Here is a 23476-nt window from a genome sequence, read left to right on the forward strand (position 1 = left end):
CAACAATTAGTGTCCTCAGTTCCAAACACTGATTGAGTGTTGTTGAAAGGAAGGTGATGTCACAGTGGTGACATGAACCTGTCCCAGCTTTACTGAACGTGGCATCACCTTCAGAATGAGTGAACAGATATTAAGTCTTTCAGTTTGAACATTACATACAGTATCTTGTCTTTGTAATGTATTCAATTGAATATAGGCCCAAAAGGAATTGCAAATCATTGTATTCTGTTTTTATTTACGTTTTACACAACATCCCAACTTCGTTGGCATTGTGGTTAAGTCATGACCAGGAGAAATATTTAGCATAAGAAACAAGGACAAATAAATGTAACACTATTACAACGTACATATAACGTACATTTGAACTCAGATTTAATTCTGTCTCTAATGTGAGGATTGACCTGTGCACAAGAGTGCTTCAGTGTAACTTTATTAAATCATGGCACCCTTTATCTACAATGTGATGGAGCGTTCACATTCAGTGAGCTCCCACACAATGCTAATATGCTATTGTAGTACTATATAGTATTATAGAGTTTCTCAAAGGGTTGACGTGCAATCTTTGAGCAGACCTGTATTTGGAGGAGCAGTAGTCTTGTAGATCGTACACACACTTGTACCATGTAGTATTGCAGTACTATCATATCACATACAGAAAAGTATCATTTGTTTCCTCTCCCCAAAAGACCTAAGGTGGCGGGGGAAAGATAAATAATGACTCACACTCTCTTGTTGCTGCTTGTTGACAGGCTGCCACATTTCAGAGGTGGTGCAGGAGAGCGAGGCTCTGAGGCAGCAGGTGGAGCAGCTGCAGCTGCAGAGGGAGGGGCTGACTGCACAGGCCGAACACGCTGAGGAGGAGCTGAGCAGGTGTGTGTGCACACACTCACTGACACTGTGCAGAGCAGTGTGTGTGTGTGTGTGTGTGTGTGTGTGTGTGTGTGTGTGTGTGTGTGTGTGTGTGTGTGTGTGTGTGTGTGTGTGTGTGTGTGTGTGTGTGTGTGTGTGTGTGTGTGTGTGTGTGGGTGTGTGTGTGTGTGTGTGTGTGTGTGTGTGTGTGTGTGTGTGTGTGTGTGTGTGTGTGTGTGTGTGTGTGTGTGTGTGTGTGTGTGTGTGTGTGTGTGTGTGTGTGTGTGTGTGTGTGTGTGTGTGTGTGTGTGTGTGTGTGTGTGTCAGGGTGCAGCAGCAGGGGGGTCTGATATCTGACCTGCGTGTGTGTGTGTGTGTGTGTGTCAGGGTGCAGCAGCAGGGTGCAGAGCAGCTGAGCTCCATGGAGGCGGAGCAGCTCCGGGCTCTGGACACGCTGCGGGCCGGCTACGCCCTGGAACACTCTTCTTCACGGGTGGCTGAGCTGACCAATCAGCGACACACTCAGGAGGTACTGACACACTAACAGGAATGTCAACGGTCCTGGAAAGTACTGTGTTGCTTTCCCTCTGACGTGTCCCTGCAGGTGACGGTGACACACCTGAAGGAGCAGCTGCAGGGAGCCAAGGATGCTCTCACTGTCTCCAGGACCAGGGAGGACGCTCTGCAGAAACAGGTCCAAGGCTTTTTCCTAAACATTTATTTGAAGTTATTTTATAAAATCATATCAAAACGAAGGTCGTGCTTCTTGTTTGACTTCTGGATGTTTTTTTATTTGCGATAACTCTTTTATTATTGTAGTAAAAACCCCATCATACTTTAACAGGGTGACCCTCCCCTCATACAATTCAAACATGTGACCCATTTGAATGCGAGTAGGTTTACCAGCGTCTTTGAGCAGCAGCCCGTATTACAGGGAGAGCTGAGAGGGCTGAAGAAGGTACTTTGGTTTTCAGGATGTGACTGAGTTCTGCAGTCCATCTGCATCTGGTGGTGCTGTGCAACAACATGGCACAGGACATGAACAACACATCGTTTTGTTTCTTTGCTTGATGGATTATTATATATTTTCCCCAAGACAAACAAGTTCATTATTACATTTGGTAGATGTCTTTTATTTGACAACATTGCCTCGTCTCTGTGTGCAGCTGAGCAGACTGCTGAAGGATCTGAAGGACGCTAAAGAGGCTCAGAGCCCCGAGGGGAATCTGCTGAGCGGTCTGGAGAGGAAGATCCTCGACATGGAGCTGCGGCACCAGAGCAGAGAGAGGAAGCTGCAGCAGGTAACCATGGAGAGAGAATATGAATCACCTTTACTGCCTGTTGCTTCATGAAAGATCCTGTTTGGGTCCATATTACCCTGACCCTGCTGTGAAGGGACATGGAGGGAAAGAGAGAGAACAAGTCGGGATAACGGGTTAGTATCTGGTGCGCACGAGAAAGTATCTTGTGAAAAGAAAAAGAAAGACTCGGGATAAAGGTTTAAGAGACATAAGTCAGGAAAACGCAAGAGAAACTAACCCGTTTTCCTGACTTCATTTTTTATTTGTGTTGAGAAAGTTACCAAGGAGGAAGTTACGCACGCTGGAGACAACCATTTCATTGCAGACTGTTGTGTTTACGTGAAATGACAGTGCATACATTATTTGAGATATATTTAGAACTCAGACATTTCGGCCAGAGGGGCGTGTGGTTAAAAACGTAGCAGCCTGCGGTCACTCCAGGAGGCAGCGGGACGTTTCACTCAGACTCAGTTTACCTTCATCCGAGCAGCGAAGGAGTGACCGCAGGCTGCTACGTAGCGTTTTAACCACACACACCTACACACACACACACACACACACACACACACACACACACACACACACACACACACACACACACACACACACACACACACACACACACACACACAGACACACACACACACCACACACACACACACACACACACACACACACACACACACACACACACACACACACACACAGTATTCTTTCTAAACGAGCTTCTGTCCTCCAGTATTCTTTCTAAACTAGCTTCTGTCCTGCAGTATTCTTTCTAAACTAGCTTCTGTCCTCCAGTATTCTTTCTAAACGAGCTTCTGTCCTGCAGTATTCTTTCTAAACTAGCTTCTGTCCTCCAGTATTCTTTCTAAACTAGCTTCTGTCCTCCAGTATTCTTTCTAAACTAGCTTCTGTCCTGCAGTATTCTTTCTAAACTAGCTTCTGTCCTGCAGTATTCTTTCTAAACTAGCTTCTGTCCTCCAGTATTCTTTCTAAACGAGCTTCTGTCCTCCAGTATTCTTTCTAAACTAGCTTCTGTCCTCCAGTATTCTTTCTAAACTAGCTTCTGTCCTCCAGTATTCTTTCTAAACGAGCTTCTGTCCTCCAGTATTCTTTCTAAACTAGCTTCTGTCCTCCAGTATTCTTTCTAAACTAGCTTCTGTCCTCCAGTATTCTTTCTAAACTAGCTTCTGTCCTCCAGTATTCTTTCTAAACTAGCTTCTGTCCTCCAGTATTCTTTCTAAACGAGCTTCTGTCCTCCAGTATTCTTTCTAAACTAGCTTCTGTCCTCCAGTATTCTTTCTAAACTAGCTTCTGTCCTCCAGTATTCTTTCTAAACTAGCTTCTGTCCTCCAGTATTCTTTCTAAACTAGCTTCTGTCCTCCAGTATTCTTTCTAAACGAGCTTCTGTCCTCCAGTATTCTTTCTAAACTAGCTTCTGTCCTCCAGTATTCTTTCTAAACGAGCTTCTGTCCTGCAGTATTCTTTCTAAACTAGCTTCTGTCCTCCAGTATTCTTTCTAAACTAGCTTCTGTCCTCCAGTATTCTTTCTAAACTAGCTTCTGTCCTGCAGTATTCTTTCTAAACTAGCTTCTGTCCTGCAGTATTCTTTCTAAACTAGCTTCTGTCCTGCAGTATTCTTTCTAAACTAGCTTCTGTCCTCCAGTATTCTTTCTAAACTAGCTTCTGTCCTCCAGTATTCTTTCTAAACTAGCTTCTGTCCTGCAGTATTCTTTCTAAACTAGCTTCTGTCCTCCAGTATTCTTTCTAAACTAGCTTCTGTCCTCCAGTATTCTTTCTAAACTAGCTTCTGTCCTGCAGTATTCTTTCTAAACGAGCTTCTGTCCTCCAGTATTCTTTCTAAACGAGCTTCTGTCCTGCAGTATTCTTTCTAAACTAGCTTCTGTCCTCCAGTATTCTTTCTAAACTAGCTTCTGTCCTCCAGTATTCTTTCTAAACTAGCTTCTGTCCTCCAGTATTCTTTCTAAACTAGCTTCTGTCCTGCAGTATTCTTTCTAAACGAGCTTCTGTCCTCCAGTATTCTTTCTAAACGAGCTTCTGTCCTGCAGTATTCTTTCTAAACTAGCTTCTGTCCTCCAGTATTCTTTCTAAACTAGCTTCTGTCCTCCAGTATTCTTTCTAAACTAGCTTCTGTCCTGCAGTATTCTTTCTAAACTAGCTTCTGTCCTGCAGTATTCTTTCTAAACTAGCTTCTGTCCTCCAGTATACTTTCTAAACTAGCTTCTGTCCTCCAGTATTCTTTCTAAACTAGCTTCTGTCCTTCAGTATTCTTTCTAAACTAGCTTCTGTCCTGCAGTATTCTTTCTAAACTAGCTTCTGTCCTCCAGTATTCTTTCTAAACTAGCTTCTGTCCTCCAGTATTCTTTCTAAACTAGCTTCTGTCCTCCAGTATTCTTTCTAAACTAGCTGTTGCCCCCATATAAAAATTCCTGCATTTTGAATGGATCCCAGCTTCTCTCCATGTTGTTCAGAACACAGTGGAAACCAAGGCTCCTGCAATTGCAATATTAGAGAGAATGATCATCTTTGAAACGTTCACATTATCATTGAAAATACGCTGCCTGTCCGCCTCTCTTCTTTCCCTGATGCGCCCGTCACTCTGGAACAGGTACATCTGGATCCATTGATTTGGTTTTAATAATGTGTTGGATAGCTATCAAGCCGATTTGAGTAGTTTCAGCGTTCTCCTTAGTTGTGTTCTTTGCTTGATGCAGGCCGATAATTATACCCCTTCTGAAAGTGATTAACATCCTTTCCACGACCACAGGATGTCTTCCGACATGGTTGTTAAAGGAATGAGAAGCTACTCCCCGCATCAGCTAGGGTTAAATAACTTGTTGCCAGCTGAAACATATGAATCACTTCAGTAATTATCCAATGGAAGGCTCTTACAGATTGGCTTATTTTATTTGGTGACTTTTTTTTAACGGCAGTTTATATAAAAAACAATCATGCTGATTTTATTTTGAAGAGGCCTCTTTACCAAACAAGGGTTTTGATTGGACTGTAGAACACAGCTTGTTGGCCGGGTCTTCTCTGCAGCACTATGTGCCAAAAGGTTATCGTCACATATTTGACCAAGTGTTAACTTTAACACAATTGGATACTGCACTAATCCATACTGCCATTTAGATCCAAATGTTGGATATGATTGATGCCCACTCATTTTCAGCGTCCCCCCCCCCCCCTGCAGGTGATCGGGGGCTCCTGGCAGACCCTGGACTCTGGGCAGCAGTCAGAGGTGGAGGGCTGGAAGCAGCTGGCTCAGCAGAAGAGCAGAGAGGTGGAGGCCTTCCGTCTGGAGCTGGACTCCATCCTGGACATCCTGAGACACCTGCAGAGACAGGGGGTGGTCCTCCCTCCCCCCCCTCACCACTCAGCATTACAATGAGTTCAGAGGACAACATTCGATGCACATATCAGAGACAGACAATGCGTAATAGGAGCAATGCTTTAATACAAATAAATAAAAGAGTAAATGAATAAAGATACTCAGAGGTGTTGTTGGGAGTCTGTAAACAAAATAACACAGAATGTATTTTCACACAAACTGAACCTGTTTTTGATTGTTGTGTATATTTTGTAGCTAGTTTCTATTTCTTTAATTTAAATTATTGGAACATATTTAAGATACAAATAAATGGTTCTGTTAATACTGCACCAAAAAACGTACATGGATATTTATGAAGGATTTGCTCGCTTTTGGATGCTCAACCATCAAATCACATATTGGAATTGAGTTTGTCTTTATGCACACATCACCAAATGAGAAACAAGTTAGATCTGGATCTGCCAGGAAAGGAAGAGCCCTCAAAAGCTTCGCAGGGTTTAATGGTGAGAATGTCTGACTCAAACTTCACTGTTATTTCAACCAGAGGACATTCTAGGCGAACACAATTCAAACATACAGAGCATGCTGACCTTCAGTGAGTCAGAACTGTAGGATGGACATCATGGGGACACCAGGAGACACGAGGAGACACAGGAGCTGAGGTCAGATTATCTGCTCATGCCTCTCTTCTTTTTTTCATTTCAGTCCCAAACACTGGGAGGGTTACTTTAATAATGTTATACGGTTCAATGACTTCATTTCATTTGATTCAGTAACCTATTCTGTGAATCAAAAAGTAATTTAACCTGATAACTTTTGGTTCATTTTGGATTACCCCAATATCAAATGCAATACAAATAAATACAATAGAAAGTAAGTATGAATAAGATGTTTTTGCTCAAGTGTTTTATGTAAGGCAAGTTTATTTATATAGCACTTTTCAACGCAAGGCAATTCAAAGTGCTTTACAAAAAATGAAAGACATTAAGCATTAAAAAAGAAAAGCTAATAAAATAAACATTAAAAGGAAAAATACATGGATAAAAGTTACAGTGCAGTCTAAAATATGAATAGTTCAATTAAACATTAAAAGAAAAAGTACATGGATAAAGTTACAGTGCAGTTTAAGATATGAATAGTTCAATTAAAAGCAGCGACAAAGAGAAAAGTCTTCAGCCTGGATTTAAAAGTAGTCAGAGTTGCAGCGGACCTGCAGGTTTCTGGGAGTTTGTTCCAGATATTTGGAGCATAATAACTGAACGCTGCTTCTCCATGTTTAGTTCTGACTCTGGGGACAGAAAGCTGACCAGTCCCTGAAGACCTGAGAGATCTGGATGGTTCATACTTTAGCAGGAGGTCAGAAATGTATTTTGGGCCTAAACCATTCAGTGCTTTATAAACCAGCAGCAATATCTATTTTTCAATAATCTATTCTTTGACACACAGGAAGCAGGTGTAAAGACTTCAGAACAGGAGTGATGTGATCCACTTTCTTAGTGTTAGTGAGGACTCGAGCAGCGGCGTTCTGAGTCAGCTGCAGCTTCCTGATAGATGTTTTAGTGAGACCTGTGAAGACACCATTGCAGTAGTCCAGTCTACTGAAGATAAAGGCATGGACAAGTTTTTCCAAATCCTGCTGTGACATTAGTCTTTTAATCCTAGATATGTTCTTTAGGTGATAGGCTGATTTAGTAACTGTTTTAATGTGACTGTTGAAACTCAGGTCAGAGTCCATGACTACACCTAGATTTCTGGCTTTATCTGTTGGTTTGAACATTGCAGACTGAGGCTCAGCGCTAACTTTTATACGCTCTGACTTGGCTCCAAAAACCATTACCTCAGTTTTATCTTTGTTTAATTGGAGAAAGTTCTGACACATCCAGTCATTGATTTGTTCCATGCACTTACTCAGTGTTTGAATTGGAGCATAGACTCCTGGTGAAATTGTTACGTAAATGTGTGTGTCATCTGCATAGCTATGGTAACTTATTTTGTTGTTCTTCATTATCTGAGCCAGTGGTAGCATGTAGACGTTAAAGACAAGAGGCCCCAAGATGGAGCCTTGAGGAACCCCACATGTCATATTTGTCAACTCAGATTTGTATTTACCTATAGAAACAAAGTTTTTTCTTTCCTTTAGGTAGGATTCAAACCAATTTAGAACTGTTTCCGAAAGTCCCACCCAGTTTTCCAGTCGGTCTAGTAATATGCTGTGGTCAACAGTGTCAAACGCAGCACTGAGATCTAATAATAATAACACTGAAGTTCTGCCACTGTCTGTGTTTAAGTGGATGTCATTGAAGACCTTTACAAGAGCAGTCTCAGTGCTGTGGTTTGGACGAAAGCCTGACTGGAACACATCGAAACAGTTATTTAAATGGAAGAAATTACTCAACTGTTGAAAAACAACTTTTTCAATGATCTTACCTAGAAATGGGAGGTTTGATATGAGCCTGTAATTGTTCATTACTGAAGCATCTAGATTATTCTTTTTTAAGAGTGGTTTAATGACTGCAGTTTTCAGGGCCTGTGGAAAAATACCTGAGTGAAGAGATTTGTTTACTATATGAAGTAGTTTTGAGGCCATGCAAGGCAAAACATCTTTGAAAAATCCTGTTGGAATAATATCAAGGCAGCAGGAGGAGGACTTCAGAAGTTGTATAATGTCCTCTAGGTTTTTATCATTAATCTGATGGAATTGTGTCATGGTGTTGAATTGATTTTAAGTGGACACAGAGACAACACATTTGCTGTTCCTGATGCAGAGGCACTGACTGCTTGTCTGATTTTCTGAATTTTGTCAGTGAAAAAGGCAAAATCATTGCGCCCTGGTGGATAGACAACAGAGCAATGTGACCGTAGAAGAAACCAAGATATTTAGGAATGTTTCCTCTGGAAACCTGCCTTTCAAACAGCATAATGCGAACAACACATAATGCTGTTTCGAAGCAAAAATAATGTCCCTTTTTTTAGTAACATTATAATCAGTGAAATCTGAGTACATCTTTTGTTAATGTAACTAAGGGAATACAGTTACCCTTTTTTATATTCTGGTTCATTTTCCTGTTCATGATGATGTATTAGCTTGAATAGATCTGTGTTATGATCTTGTGATATATCCAGAGGCTCTCTGCTGAACCATTGATCTGGAAATGTTTATATAATTCATATATATTGGAGCACAGAAATAAAGCAACAGGGAATAATCTGATGATTTTATTGATTGATGATTTAATACACATTTACATTATAATCTTTATAGATTTAATTTTTAACAGTTGAAATGTGTCATTACAAAAATCATTACAATGACAGTAAAACTACTCTCTACGTATTACTGTAAAAACACAAAGCTCTGCATTTCTCTGTTCCTCTTCTATCCTTTGTTGCCAGAGGTTTTGAGGTTGTCGTAGCAACCTCTCACTCCCTTGTGCACTCCACAGCTCTTCCCCTTCTGGCAGGGTTTGTCCTCACAGGACACCATCCCCCCCCGACACTCACAGAGTTTCATGCAGTCGGGCTTAGGGTAGAACTTCTGACCCGACACGATGTACTGCTGTTCACTGAGGCAGCCGCACTGAGCCAGCGGCACACAGGCATCCTGAAAGGTCAAAGGTCACTCATTAGCATGTCTCATGGTGGCCCTTAATAACAATGTGATTTGCAGTACACACGAAAGCACTTCCATACAGACAGTCCTATTTCCTGTTCTAGTGTGGACAATCAGAGAGCACGTATCACCATGGTAACTTGATCAACAGTTCCAACAGAATATACTTCTGTTAAAGTTCTTAAACTCATCCCTCTGTTCAACTTGCTGAAATAACCTCTTTTTCTGGGGGGTTGGATAATGAGCTACGAAACCTTCAGCACTGGGGAAATGTTTTGACTTAAGTAGTTCTGAAACCTTAGCCCGGTTCTGTTCCCCCATTGAAGGAACACAAACGCAGAAAAAAGGAAACCGACCGCGACACCCCCCCTCCCCACTTCCTCTCTGTTTGTGCATTCCCGTGGAGGGTCAGACATGAAGTGCCCTTCCAACCATTAACATAACAGTTTCACTTGGAACCTTACAGACCGGTGTCTAATCTAGAGATATGTAGACATGTGTAATTGATTGTATAGTTCTGTAACAGGGACTGTTAAAAAAACAAGCGGCTCATTAACATCAGATTTTAGAAACAAGAAAAAGCAGAGACAGGGTGGGAGTTAAAGCATGTCCCACCCCCACAGGTCATGTGCAGTGAATGAAGGCAGTGTGCTGTGGATTACCTGACTCTGCAGGTAACCAGGGTTACACACACAGCCCTCGCTGGGCGGGGCCTTACACTCAACAAGTGGAGATTTAACAGTGCAGCTGATTGGACAGCCAGAAGCTGTGACACTGTACATGCTGTTGGCTGGACAATGCACCCCTGAAAAAAAAACACACACACGATCATGTCTTTAAGGTGCCATTGTGCTTCATCATGGTTGCAGTTGATCTATGTTTTTAATATTTTAAGAAAGGTTCCTATGTAAGACAAATGGAAAAAAAAGTAGAAAAGTATTGGTGTCAAAATATAGTGAAAGTAGCGACAGTAAAAGTAGTCATTGTGCAGATTGGTCCATTTCAGAATAATATCTATGATATGTTTTATAATGATCGATCATGAAAGTGTTCTCAAAGCTGGTGAAGGTGCAGCTAGTTTGAATGGCTTTGTAGACTGCAGGGTAGCTGGTGAAGGTGCAGCTAGTCTGAAGTACTTTGTAGACTGCAGGGTAGCTGGTGAAGGTGCAGCTAGTCTGAAGTACTTTGTAGACTGCAGGGTAGCTGGTGAAGGTGCAGCTAGTCTGAAGTACTTTGTAGACTGCAGGGTAGCTGGTGGATTCACTCCAGGTGGAACTACAGTCTGATTCAACACTTGGTTATATTTCACATCATTCATCCACATCTGTGAAGTAACTAAAGGTATTAAATACATGTAGTGGAGTAAAAGTACACCTTTTACCTCTGAACTGTAGAGGAATAGAAGTACAAGGTAGCTAAACATTTAAATACTCAAGTAAAGTACAAGTACGTTAACATCACATCTAAGTAATACATTATACTTTACATCTTTCCTAACCTCATGACAGTTTTCATCAAGCAGATAAAAAGTAGGAAAAGACAAAGGACATGATTTATTTTACCATTTGACCGCAACCCAGAAATACACACACACACACACACACACACACACACACACACACACACACACACACACACACACACACACACACACACACACACACACACACACACACACACACACACACACACACACACACACACACAGGTATATAAATCCTAGTACACATACTCACAGCAGAAGCGCCTGTTCCTCCATGCCCTCACACAGCCTCCTCTCATCTGACACTTCTCCACGTAGTCACTGATGATGTTGCAGGCGGCCTCCTGGTTACCGTCGTTCAGCACCATGTCGTAGATACAGTCCTGGCGGTACTGCTCTGCGTCCACCCGGCCCCCACAGTCAGCCAGGGGCCCCCCCTTCGCCGTGATGACATCACACACTGATGTGTAGCCGGGGGGTTTGAAGTCGGGGGGGAGAGGCGTTGCACAGTTGCTACCTGGCAGCACACAAACATCACACAGCACACATACTAATCACAGACTGTATATGATTATAATACAGCTGGTGTAATCTGATTGCATGACTGATACATCTCTCTTCACACAGCGCTCTGCTGATGAGACCAGAAGTGATTATTGTGAAGGGGTTGTTCATCAGCAGAATGCTCGTTTAAAACTAAACTGCAGAAAGTGTATACATTGCAACGCAAATCACTTTGGCGTCCTGTGACTCCTTTTTGTTAAGCATCAAACATCAGAGTCATTGTTTCTCTGCTTATACACGCCAAAGTTAGAATGTCTAATACAAAGAAAATATAGATAATAATGTGAAACATTTCAAGTAAAATGTCTAGTATAATTAGCACATTGTACCATCATATATAACATAAATATATCATTATAAACATTGGAGTATTAGTAGCAACAAGATATGAATGCTTAATTTCACACTGTAAAAGGATTTAGATATCTCTCCGCAGTCAACCAGCTGGAACTCTTAAAGAAGTGCTGAACCAAAGCTAGATAAGTGGTTCCCATGTCGAACTGGCATTCTATTGACTAAAGAGGTGCCTGTCTGATGGATCCCGGCACAGTGAGGACCATCAGCAAGCTTCAGCTTACAGTCGCGGGAGCAGCCCGGAGCGTCCTCCAGCCATTGGCTCACTCCAAACGTGTTGCCGTTGGCAGCCAGCTTCCCATTGGGCAGCTTCAAGTCGTCAGCAGGGTCATCGTTCATGTTTCCACACAGACCGCAGACTGCATTGTGATAACTCGTCGCCAGCTCCACTCTCACTGAACTCGCAAAGTCAAAGAAGACCTGAACATGTGGAACATAAAGGAGACATATTGTAATAACATTGAGGCTCGGGGAGTAACAGAGTACATGTAACAGGAGTACGCAATCAGATACAGTACAACAACATTCACCAACAAAAATGGGGATTACAAGCAGGATTACATTGTTACAATCAATACAAAATAAAGGGCGACATATTATAGGTAGAAATACTGCCTGGTTTTTATTTTTGGTTTTCATTTAGGCTTCTTTTATTCGTTACGTTGAGAAAACAAAATACAGTAAAATGATCCTTTTTAATAATTCTTTACTCTTGTCTTTATTTGCAATGCATTTAATATTGAGGTAATCCAAATGTAACGGAAAGTAATCAGGTTACATTACTATTATATCTATTCTTATTGAGTGGTGTGTTTCTGTGTGTGTTTCTACCTTAAGGAAGCTTGTTTCGAGGACAGCCTGCCTGTATCTGGGGTAAACATGCACCAGGGTTTTATTGGATGGAATGGAGAATGGTAAGGAGCTCTGAAGACCGTCCACCTGCAGAAAATACATTAACACACACACACACACACACACACACACACACACACACACACACACACACACACACACACACACACACACACACACACACACACACACACACACACACACACACACACACACACACACACACACATATACATATGTATTAGTACTTGTTCAGTCTTCCAATGCTGTTGAGGGAAAGCTTGGAGTTAAAGGCCATTATAAGTAATTGGTGGACCAATACATTTTTTTTTCTATTGGATATATGTTAGGAAAAATATCACTTGTCACCGGCTTGGTCTTCAATATCAGGATACATGTATTTATAACATGTATTTATCCTTTCAATAATGGAAGTAGTCATCACATAGAGAGCTGCATGGGACAAAATAGCTCCCTGAACAGTGTCCTTCACATGCTGATATACAAGAGAGTGTTACAGTCACAAGATGCAGAATACCGGTTCAAGGCAGTATTCAATGTTTATTTCAGATTAGCTAAGGCCCATGTAAGCAATAAACATGACAGTCATATGTCTCTCTCCATAGAGGCTGAATCATCATGTTAATCACATAGCTATCATATGCCTAAAATAGTCCTGATGCCCGTCTAGGTAATCATACATCCTGTTACGTACACAGCTACGTAGGGCCTTTGTTATCATGTGTACTTTGATATTAGAAGAGTACATTCAGTATCTTCCCACAATATATATTGGCTTATTGCTGGTATATCAATAAGGAGAGCATATTGTTTATAGTTACCTTTAAGATTTGTTGTAGGTATGCCCAGGTTTGAACAGTGGTTCAATGTACCCCCTGACCTGGATCAACTTACCCCTAACCCCTAGCAAGTTGAGCCACAAGACCACTTTTTTTTAGAAGTAATATTTTCACTGCCCTTGATCAAATATTAATTATTATCATTGCCATTGATAGGAGACATCCTGAATTATAGGTGTGGGTTTTCATTTTTACTATGTCATTTCTCCTTGCTTAGAGGACAGGATAACTAAACTAGAGAATGCAATTCCTGAAGAAATTGCTAGTGGGAATGCTTTATGCTGAAAAGCTGACGCTGAATTGCTATGCTGAAATGTAATGTGTCAGAAGAAAGTGAAGAATTTAGATTGAAATTATACATGAACACTGGGGGCTTGAATGTGTGATGAGAGAAGAAAAGAAAGTAAAAAGGCTTGGAAAAGCCACAGAATATTTGAACTGCAAACTTTTGAACTAACTTAACGGTTAATGATCTGTCGCCATGCCAACGGCATTTGATGACATCCCATAATACGCTTAAATGCGTTGATGGCTGCATTGTTACCAAACCTGTGAAGTTTTGGGCCGTTTGGAGCATTTTCACTGAAGTTATGAGAAAACCGTGTTTCATGGCGAGCATTGTGTTGCCATGGCAACGGCATTTGAAGAAATCTCACAACTGTCCCGTAGATGTCTTCACGGCTGGACTGCACACATGTGAAGTTTTTGCACTTTTTGAACATTTTCATAGGAGTTAATGTAAAGCGACATCGTGTTTTATGGCGAGGGATGCGTTTCCATGGAAACGGCATATGATGACACCCCATAATTGACGTAGAGCTGTTGAGGGCAGGACCATTAACCTTTATCTGAAGTCTGCTGCTCTGAGCATGTCAGTTGGAGTTATCACATCATCGTGTTCCATGACACAGGTGTTTATATTTGAGCTAACTACGTGTCCAGAGATCAAAGGTTTCCATGGTGATGTGCAGTAATCAGTGAGAGGAGAGCCTTTGCATTGTTCTGAATGAGAGATAAACCTGTTACATGTGTGAACGTTTTGTTGAAGAATCGAAACAGATATCTATGAAATTTCAAAGCGTGAAGTGTGCTTTTTGTGTACTTTCGGGTCATTAATGTGGCCTTTTTAAGTTTAACTAAAGGTGTGCGGCTGCTGCCGTGAGGAAATATCAGCCTGAAATTACGTTTGGCTTTAATGGAGACAGGTTGAAAGTTTTTGTCACTTCATGCCCTCAAGAGGCATTTTGTTTAATTATTATTTTTCAAGCTATGAGATGTTTTCCTACGTTTGTCATGAAAAATGATGTCTCAGGAATGTAGGGTTTGGGAATTATGGCAGTTTTAAAAAAAAATATGAAGGCAAATTTCAAACTGTCCTCCACTCGAACCCCTAGATTCCACCGGGTCCGTCTGCGTCGCGTTACGGCTGCGCTGCAGTTTTGGTCCGGCCTCCTCCGGCGTCATACCCTACCGGAAACCCATAGCTTTCCCTGAAGTTAGCTCGCTAAACGAAAATCCGCCTTCGTAGTACAGGGCACTGATAAAGTGAGAGCTGAAACAGCAGCTTTCATCCGAGGGTCATGTGACTGAGAGGAGTCTGCAGTGGTGTAAAGTAACTAAGTGCATTTACTCAAGTGCTGTACTTCAGTACAATGTTGAGGTAACTTGAGTTTTTCCAGTTTATAATACTTTATACTTCTACTCCACTACATGTTGGAAGCAGTGGTGAACCGTCAGGGCCTTCAAGGTATTCAGAGAATACCCTGGAGCACTCAGATAAAACAAACAACAAATCGATTTAATTATATAGATAAAATGTACATAAAATGAATAAATGAGAATCGTATTTGTGTCGTTGATCTGTAATATTACAGTGTTACGTTGATTTGTTTGTCCTTCTCGGACCATGCACTACGCATTTCTGTGGTTTTGTGTTAGAAAAGAAAGCAACCAATCAGATCTTGTTCTGGGTCTCTGGGTAGAATATCCTTCAACCAAGGTATTCTACATCCTTGATCGAATGCCCTGGCCGTTGCACTGAATGAGAGCGTACGTTTGGACTGACAGTTTTATCAACCAATTCTTTCAGAGTTCCCCTCGGTTCCAGGGTGTTCTAGAAGGCCCGCTAGTTAACTGGCTCGAGACAGAGGATCTAGATGAATGCGACGAAGCAATTCATGCCGGTTTATTGTTTGTAACGTTGAAATGACAAGTGCAACAGGTGAAGATGAAGTTGTTGCGGAATTGTTGTGAGTACCCTTTAAGACGACAATTCAGTGAAAAGACAGACATTATAATGCGGCGGAGGGGGATGTGTGTACTGCCTACAGAAGGTCCAGTTGTGATAGACACGGTTCGCCACTGGTTGGAAGTAAATATTGTTCTTTTTACTCCGACATTTATTTAACAAGATGAGTTACTTTGCAGGCTCATATTATCAATAACACATTTATATCAGCTACTGAATTATGATGTACTAGGATTTATATACCTGTGTGTGTGTGTGTGTGTGTGTGTGTGTGTGTGTGTGTGTGTGTGTGTGTGTGTGTGTGTGTGTGTTCCTCACCAGTACTCTGCCTGGTAGGTCCGCTGACAGTATGTATGTGTTGCCATGGACTTTAACAGTCACCACTTTAGCATACGACACTCTTTTGTTGCCACGGTTGTTATTCTCCAGCTTTATCTGCAGCACAGAGAGGAGAGGAGACAAGAGGAGAGACAGAGAGGAGAGACACAGAGACACAGAGGAGAGACAGAGAGGAGACAAGAGGAGAGACAGAGAGGAGAGGAGACAAGAGGAGAGACAGAGAGGAGAACAATAATATGCATTTAGATATTTAACTAAAAAAGCAGAAATGAAAATTGCATGTAAAAAAACATTTCATTATCTGAAAATAATTCTTCTTAAACATCGATCCCATTCCCTTGGACGGGTCAGCGCCTTCGGGAGAGGACACAGCTGGTGGTTTCACTTTCAAACTAAAAGCCTGTGTCAGTGATACGAGTTATTCTCCCAAACAATACAACTACATAACAATAAGAATAATAGTATTAATAATAAGAATAATAATGATCCTACCACTAATACTACTAATAGCAACAATAGTACTGATAATATTAATAATTATAATAATAATAATAATAACAACAACAACAATGATTACATTTATTATTATTACATTTATTATTATAGTGATGATGATGATGATGATGATGATGATGATGATGATGATGGTGATGGTGATGATGATGATGATGATGATGATGATGATGATGATGATGATGATGATGATGATGCTAATGATACTAATGATAATATGAATAGTATTATCATTATTATCAATAATAATAATAATGAAACTCCTAGCTGCTCACCTCGAAGGGCTCCAGGCCTGACTGATCTCCACACACACCGGCCAGCTTGTACACACAGTTGCCCTGGAAGTCGAACCTGCGTCCATCGAAGGAGCTGTAGTGGGGGTCTCCGTGTGCGCTGCAGGTCTTGAAGCCCACGGGGACGCAGCCTTGGACCCCGTCTACAACGCTGCATTTCTCTCCTTTGCGACAGCCCGCCTGCGTACACTTCACCTTCTGCGTGCCTGCGTCACACACACACCTCTGGTTACACAGCGAGTCGGCCCAGAAAGTCTCACCTGGCAGGTAATAGCGGTCGTCGTGGTTACAGCCACAGCCCTTCTCCTTGATCACACACCTGAGAGAGAAGAAGAGAGAGAGGACATTATAAATCTCCCAGCATTTATTTTCATGAGGTGGAAAAAAGTTATATATAATAATGAGTGCAATCAGGATTTCTATAAGGACAGCATTAATATTCTATTGATACAGGCTCTGCTCTTGCATGGTTCAGGTCTTATTTGACGGACCGTAGCTTCTCAGTGCAGCTTGGTGTCTTCTCCTCTGCCAAAGCCCCTCTTACCTGTGGGGTTCCCCAAGGCTCGATTCTGAGCCCCATCCTTTTTTTATTGTACTGACCCTAGGTTCAATTCTTACAAAACATAATATCCCCTTCCATTGTTACGCTGACGGTGTACAGATCTATCTGCCTCTCAATCAAAATGCCAACTCACTACAGCAGTTGATGGACTGCTTAACAGAGATTAAATCCTGGCTGAGCCAAAACTTCCTCACCTTCAATGAGAGCAAGACCGAGGTCATCTTTTTTGGACCCCAACCAACAGTCTCCCCGGTTGATATTCTGGGCTCCCTCAATACAAATATCCTCCCCTCTGTTATGAACCTTGGAGCGACCTTCAACAGCGCCTTTACATTTGATAAGCAGGTCAGCAGCGTAGTCAAGACCTTCCTTTTCAAAATACGACTATTAGCTAAAACTAAGTCGTTTTTATCTTTTAAAGACCTAGAAAGGGTTATTAACGCCTTTGTTACCTCGAGACTGGATTACTGCAACGTATGTGGGTATGGACCAGGCCTCAATTAGACGCCTCCAGCTAGAGCAGAACGCAGCTGCACGTCTTCTCACTGGCCGTAAAAAGCGCGACCATATCACCCCAATTCTGGCTTCACTGCACTGGCTTCCAGTTCGGTTCAGAATAGATTTTAAACTCCTTTTATTTGTTTTTAAAGCCCTAAATGGGCTGGCTCCGGCCTATGTAGCCGAACTCCTCCATCGCCACACCCCAGGCAGAGCCTTAAGGTCGGCTGATCAGCTGCTGCTGGTAGTGCCTAAGACCAGGCTCAACACCCGAGGGCACAGAGCCTTCGCAGCAGCGGGCCCCAGGCTCTGGAACACTCTGCCCCTCCATGTGAGGTCGGCCCAGACCCTGGGGGTTTTTAAATCAACACTTAAAACTCACTTTTTCTCTTTGGCTTTTGTTTAATTATTTATTTATTCATTTATTTATTTAGTTATTTATTTTAATATTTATAACATAGGATTTCATAAAGTATTTTTAAAATAGTTTATACATTATTCAAATATAGGAATAGTAGATAGGATTACTTAAAATATAGTACCTTATATTTCATATTTTTTCCCTTTAGACCCTTGTGGTTTATTCTGAAAAACCCTTACCCTTACCCACCCCCCATTTCCCCTCTGCTGGTCTACGGCCTTGTAGAGGGTAACAGGGTACAGAGTCGCTTAGATGAGCGGGGGAGTGCATCTGACGAAGAGATAGGTTGTTGTGCTCCCTGTCTCTGTTTCTTATCTATATCTAATAGAACTGCTCGGGTCCTGATAGATTGAGTGGGGAAGTTCATGAGATCTTTCTAGAGGGTTATCAAGAATAACTCTTATCCAATGACCTTCTCCCTCTCTGCCTGTGTCTGTGTATTCTCTTGTTCCGATTAACCCAGCCAAATCTTTCTTCTTGTTCTGTATCTATATCTACGCCGGGATCCGGAGTCGAGGCCGATCCTCTTGCTGTAGTCCTGTGTCTCGGATCCTCTATCCTGAGTTCTGGATTAAGTCGTGGACTTCGGGTCGTGGCTGAACCCGTCTCTGCGGTCCTGCCTTGGGTCTCATCATGCTGCTTCCCTGATGGCTTCCACAGGATTGCAGCTGACATCCTCGTGGATTCATCTTCTCATTACAGACACATGCATTTCCTAACATTCGGTCTATATGCTGTGATATTATCTCTTCGATTTCCACACGGCATCTATTGCACGTCTGTCCGTCCTGGGAGAGGGATCCCTCCTCTGCTGCTCTCCCTGAGGTTTCTCCCATGTTCCTTTAAACTGTGGGTTTTCTCTGGAAGTGTTTCCTTGTACGATGTGAGGGTCTAAGGACAGAGGGTCTAAGGACAGAGGGTCTGAGGACAGAGGGTCTAAGGACAGAGGGTCTAAGGTCAGAGGGTCTAAGGACAGAGGGTCTAAGGACAGAGGGTCTAAGGACAGAGGGTCTAAGGACAGAGGGTCTAAGGACAGAGGGTCTAAGGACAGAGGGTCTAAGGACAGAGGGTCTAAGGACAGAGGGTGTTGTTTTTCTCATACTGATATTCTGAACAATCTGTGCCGTTGTATTTGCTGTAAAGTGTCTCTACTGTAGGCTATTTTTATTTTATGTACAGCACTTAGGCTCCACCAAACATCGTTTATAAATGTGCTATATAAATAAAACTTGATTTGATTTGATGAATACTATAACTTGAACGTAACGTGTGAAGATGTTGTACTCACTCTTTCCCACTGTGCACATATCCAGGGTCACAGAAGCAGCCCTCCACACAGGCCTTAGTGCAGACCTCGGGCTGGGGGCCACAGCTGGGAGGGCATGCTGAGCCACACACATCGTAGTGACTGTGGGCCGGACACTCCACAGCTGGGGGGGGGGGGGGGGGGGGGGGGGGGACACAGACAGAGGTGAGGACACAGACAGGCCATAGCAACAGGCAGACATAAAACATGGCTGCTAAAAGAGGAGCCATTATGCCCACAGTGTGGAAACAGCAGCACCACCTCACACAGTAAGTAAGCATCCTCAATTACAACTGACCAGGTCTCCACTCTCACCTCGTTATTACTATTCTCATGTGTTATAGCAATTGACTTTCAGCATTGTTACTGTATTTTCATTTTCTTAATGAATGTGTAAGGAAAACAAGTCGGTCTTGCAAATGTTTATGATCTTAACTGTACATTTCAAATGTTTATGTATAGATGTTGCAATTGTACAAAGCTTTGGCAATACTGTATGTCATTATGGTCATGCTAATAAAGCTATTTGAATTGAATGGAGAGGGGGAGCACTGGTGCCCATGTAACAGAAGGCGTCACCCAGTTCATCTTATAATGGGAAGTGAGTACTGTCAGCCTTTGACAGACTAAACACACGGTGGCAGGTCCACATCAGTGAGGGGCTTCCTGTCCGCCTGTAGGGTTTCAATGCATGTACAGTATGCAGTGGTGGGACAAGTACTCTGATGATGTAAAGTAGCAATACTACAGTGTAAAAATACTCAGCCATGCATTCAAAATGGTTGTTTTTTAAGTAAAAGCAAAAGTATTAGCATCATAATGTAATTGAAGTACTCAGAAAGGCACATTCTATATTTAAATATTGTATTAAAATGATTGGTGTATTAATGTGTTAATCACTCCAGTGTTGTACTTGGTAAAGGTGGGGTCCGTTGGAATTACTGTAAACACTACTGTTGATCTTAATCAATAATATATGATAATTATGTGTCGATTTACATTAAATTACATTAAATTAACCTAAATCTGCAAAGTTACTAAATATATAAAATAAATGTAGTGGAGTAAAATAGTGGGAAAATACTCAAGTAAAGCACAAGTACCTCAATGTTCTACTTAAGTACATTACTTGATTACATGTACTTAGTTACATTACACCACTGACAGTATGTTACTCACAACATTTGGCCAGTTGTCTCCATGGCAACACAGATGCTCCAGCTTCCTGGCACTCGGCCAAGTAGGTGCTCAGGGCCTCACACAGCACTTCCTGTCGCCCTTCATTGGTGCACACATCGTACAGACAATCTGCCACATGCTCTGCTACCGGCAGGCTGCCATGACAACCAGCGAAGGGGCCCTTCTTGTCGCTTATTATCCCGCAGTAGTCTGGGCCTGTGTACCTGAGGAGGAGATCAGGGAAATGCTGAGGATGATTGGCATCTCCTCATATCATGATATCATTTTAATAAAACACATTTAGGTCCTCATTTGAGTTGCTCCAACCCGTGATAGATCTGAGGAGGTCACACTGAAAATACTCAACCGTTGACTTTGGAATAAATAACAAATATTAGGTTCAACTTAATATATTGTTTTCAACTAACTAATACAGGTATGTGAAAGGTGTTGACATACATATATTTATACATTTAATTGAAGTCAATGTTTCAGTTTTTCCAGTGTAAATTGGTCCACAATGAAATATCACATCCCTCTCTGTTGAGATCTCCATATCAAGTGAATTCTTAAAACGAAAGCTAATTATAATCAAATATGATCAATCATATTCTTATAAACCCATAATGAAAATGCTTCTTGATGGGTTTTGAATATGTATTTTTACAATTGTATCTGTTGCTGTTTTGATGACTTTGCGTGTTGAAAAGAGGTTGTTGAGATCTCCATATCAGGTTGAATAATGAAAACGAAAGTTAGTTATAATCAAATATAATCAATTATATTCTTGTATAACCCACAATGAAAATGCTTCATATTTTAGGTTTTTCTATATTTACAGTATAAACAAAGTGGTTTGTTAAGTTGAGTGTAAGACCTATAATGATTTATGGATGTCACTGATAAGGGAGAGACAGTTGCTTCCCTCTCCCCTCACGGCAGTACACCGGGAGGGGGGCTCCGGACTTAAGGAGAAACACATTGAGGCCTCAAAAAGGTGGTTATGTCATAGCTGAGAATAATATTTTGCAAGTCCTGCACACTCGAGGTCATGAACTGTTGTTACATAAGCCTGGGAAGGTGTGTCTTATGCCATAGCCATAGCATATGTCTGGTCATGTCCAGTCCTGTACATCAGAGGCCATGCCCAGTTTCCACAAATATGGGTATGTAGAGGTGTCTTAGGTTTTCTATCCTGTTGTTGAGCATAAAGACACTGGCGGAGAGGGAGGAACTTTCTTTTTGCAGAGAGCGAGAGAGAGGGGGGGGTTCCCCTGGTATGCTCTCTCTCGGTAAGCTCTGTCCCTCAGAGCTGGGTTAATAGCTCTCGGCAAGGTTCTCTCAGACTTGGTAAATATCTCTCAAATGTCTTGGTTGAATGCTGAGTGAATTTCTTTGTGAACTGAGTGGAATTAATTGAGATGTGTTTGTGAATATTAGGCCCGCCACCTGTGAGGAATCTTCCTCCGAATTCATGCGGATAGGAATGTTAGTCCCGCCACCTGTGTCGGGGAAAAAAGTTATGAAATTGATGTGAATTGATTTGGTGAAAATGAAAGTTTGAATGTGCTTTTTATTATCACCGGTCATTTATGAGGACATGCCTCTAAATTCTATCGGGAGATTTAAAATCACAACTGAATTGGGCAGTTGAAGTGAAACATGTTGGTAATAAATGTAAGACTGTGAATTAAAGTTTCATATTAGAACATGACCACCGCATGGTAGGTTTAGTATGATTATAATGTTGTAAAGAGAGAAGGTAGAAACCCTGTATTAGTTTGGACCTATTTTTCTTCAAATAAACTGATCCCACCTTTTTGGACTGGGACAATTTAAAGGACATCTGCGCTCTCCTCTCCTGCTTCAAAGGTAAGACTGCACCCTGCCACACTCACACTTGGGTAGGGCCACACCTCATTACTGATATCAAAATCCTTCGGGATCGCTTCAACAGATTTAAGAGAGTTGTCTGAACTGAAACAGCAGTTAATTGAACCTGGTTCTTCAGGAGTTAGTAGAGGTGAGACCTTGCTGACGGTGGTGGATCTGAGCCAAGCAGTAAACTTACAGGGACTCAATAACTTCTGTTAGGTCAATTAGTAGGTCTGAGTCATTTGCCGGGATAAATGATCAGCCCTCCCCGACTCTCACATCTCACACCACGCTATGAAGACAATATGTGTAGATTTCCAAGACATTAAAAGGGTCTCGAACATAAGTTAGTGATTGAAATGTTTAGGGGGTGTATTTTCTTTCTTGTCTTAAACATGTGTTGAAAATGGAGCTGCTGTGCAGGAACATTTTAGACTTGATCTGAAAAGAAAGTATTATTCTGTTGTAACATAATGTCCTGTGTCCCGCAGGATGAAAGCTAATGACTTTCCTTATCTTGGGCCGTCGAGTCGAGATTCTGGGCGAATGTTTAGCAGCTCAAAATGTCACTTCCTTTATGATCAAAACATCTCACAATCCAGAGCTGCACTTCCTGTTTCGTGCTCATTCGTGGTGCTGCTAAGTCGTTTTTTTTGTTCTTGTCATAAACTCCTAAAAACGTTTAAACTTATCTTCGTTTATTTGGTGTGAATGCTAAGTCAGAACAAAATTAATTATTTATTATTATTCCGCATCTTTTTTTGATTGCTTTCTTGTTCCATATGTGCGCTATTACTCCGGACATTCATAGCTTTCATAATTCCAGAAATAGTATACAGTAGCTCATAAAGCGTTTTGTGAAGAGATGATGTTTTAGTCATTACTTCCCCCAGCCCCCATACTTTAGCCACGCCCCCTTGCATCACTGACACACAGCGGTCACACAGCAATGTCTTCAGGCATTGCATTCTCTAGTTATGTAGAGATGTTCACGTTTATAATGAGCGACACGGA

General features: G+C 41.8%; 2 protein-coding genes across 4 annotated transcripts in view; one reads left to right on the forward strand and one right to left on the reverse strand.

The window, feature by feature from the left end:
- The window catches only part of cep162 (centrosomal protein 162), a 48720-nt gene extending 42328 nt beyond the window's left edge, over positions 1-6392 (forward strand). For all 3 annotated transcript variants that reach the window (XM_034102428.2, XM_034102430.2, XM_034102429.2), the window contains exons 25-29: positions 750-870; positions 1237-1378; positions 1454-1543; positions 2016-2150; positions 5368-6392. In XM_034102428.2, coding sequence (XP_033958319.2) covers positions 750-870; positions 1237-1378; positions 1454-1543; positions 2016-2150; positions 5368-5565 — 686 coding nt within the window. In that variant the 3' untranslated portion in view covers positions 5566-6392. The remainder of the gene's footprint in view (positions 1-749; positions 871-1236; positions 1379-1453; positions 1544-2015; positions 2151-5367) is intronic.
- Positions 6393-8724: 2332 nt separating this feature from the next.
- LOC139435455 (IgGFc-binding protein-like) overlaps positions 8725-23476 on the reverse strand; it is a 16124-nt gene continuing 1372 nt past the window's right edge. Inside the window, exons 3-11 of the mRNA XM_071206118.1 lie at positions 20588-20811; positions 19391-19532; positions 16604-16940; positions 15795-15911; positions 12348-12455; positions 11741-11936; positions 10852-11115; positions 9778-9920; positions 8725-9106 (exon numbers count right to left, since the gene is read on the reverse strand). Coding sequence (XP_071062219.1) covers positions 8882-9106; positions 9778-9920; positions 10852-11115; positions 11741-11936; positions 12348-12455; positions 15795-15911; positions 16604-16940; positions 19391-19532; positions 20588-20811 — 1756 coding nt within the window. The 3' untranslated portion in view covers positions 8725-8881. The remainder of the gene's footprint in view (positions 9107-9777; positions 9921-10851; positions 11116-11740; positions 11937-12347; positions 12456-15794; positions 15912-16603; positions 16941-19390; positions 19533-20587; positions 20812-23476) is intronic.

Source organism: Pseudochaenichthys georgianus, chromosome 16, assembly GCF_902827115.2.
Source record: "Pseudochaenichthys georgianus chromosome 16, fPseGeo1.2, whole genome shotgun sequence".
Classification (NCBI taxonomy): Eukaryota; Metazoa; Chordata; class Actinopteri; order Perciformes; family Channichthyidae; genus Pseudochaenichthys; species Pseudochaenichthys georgianus.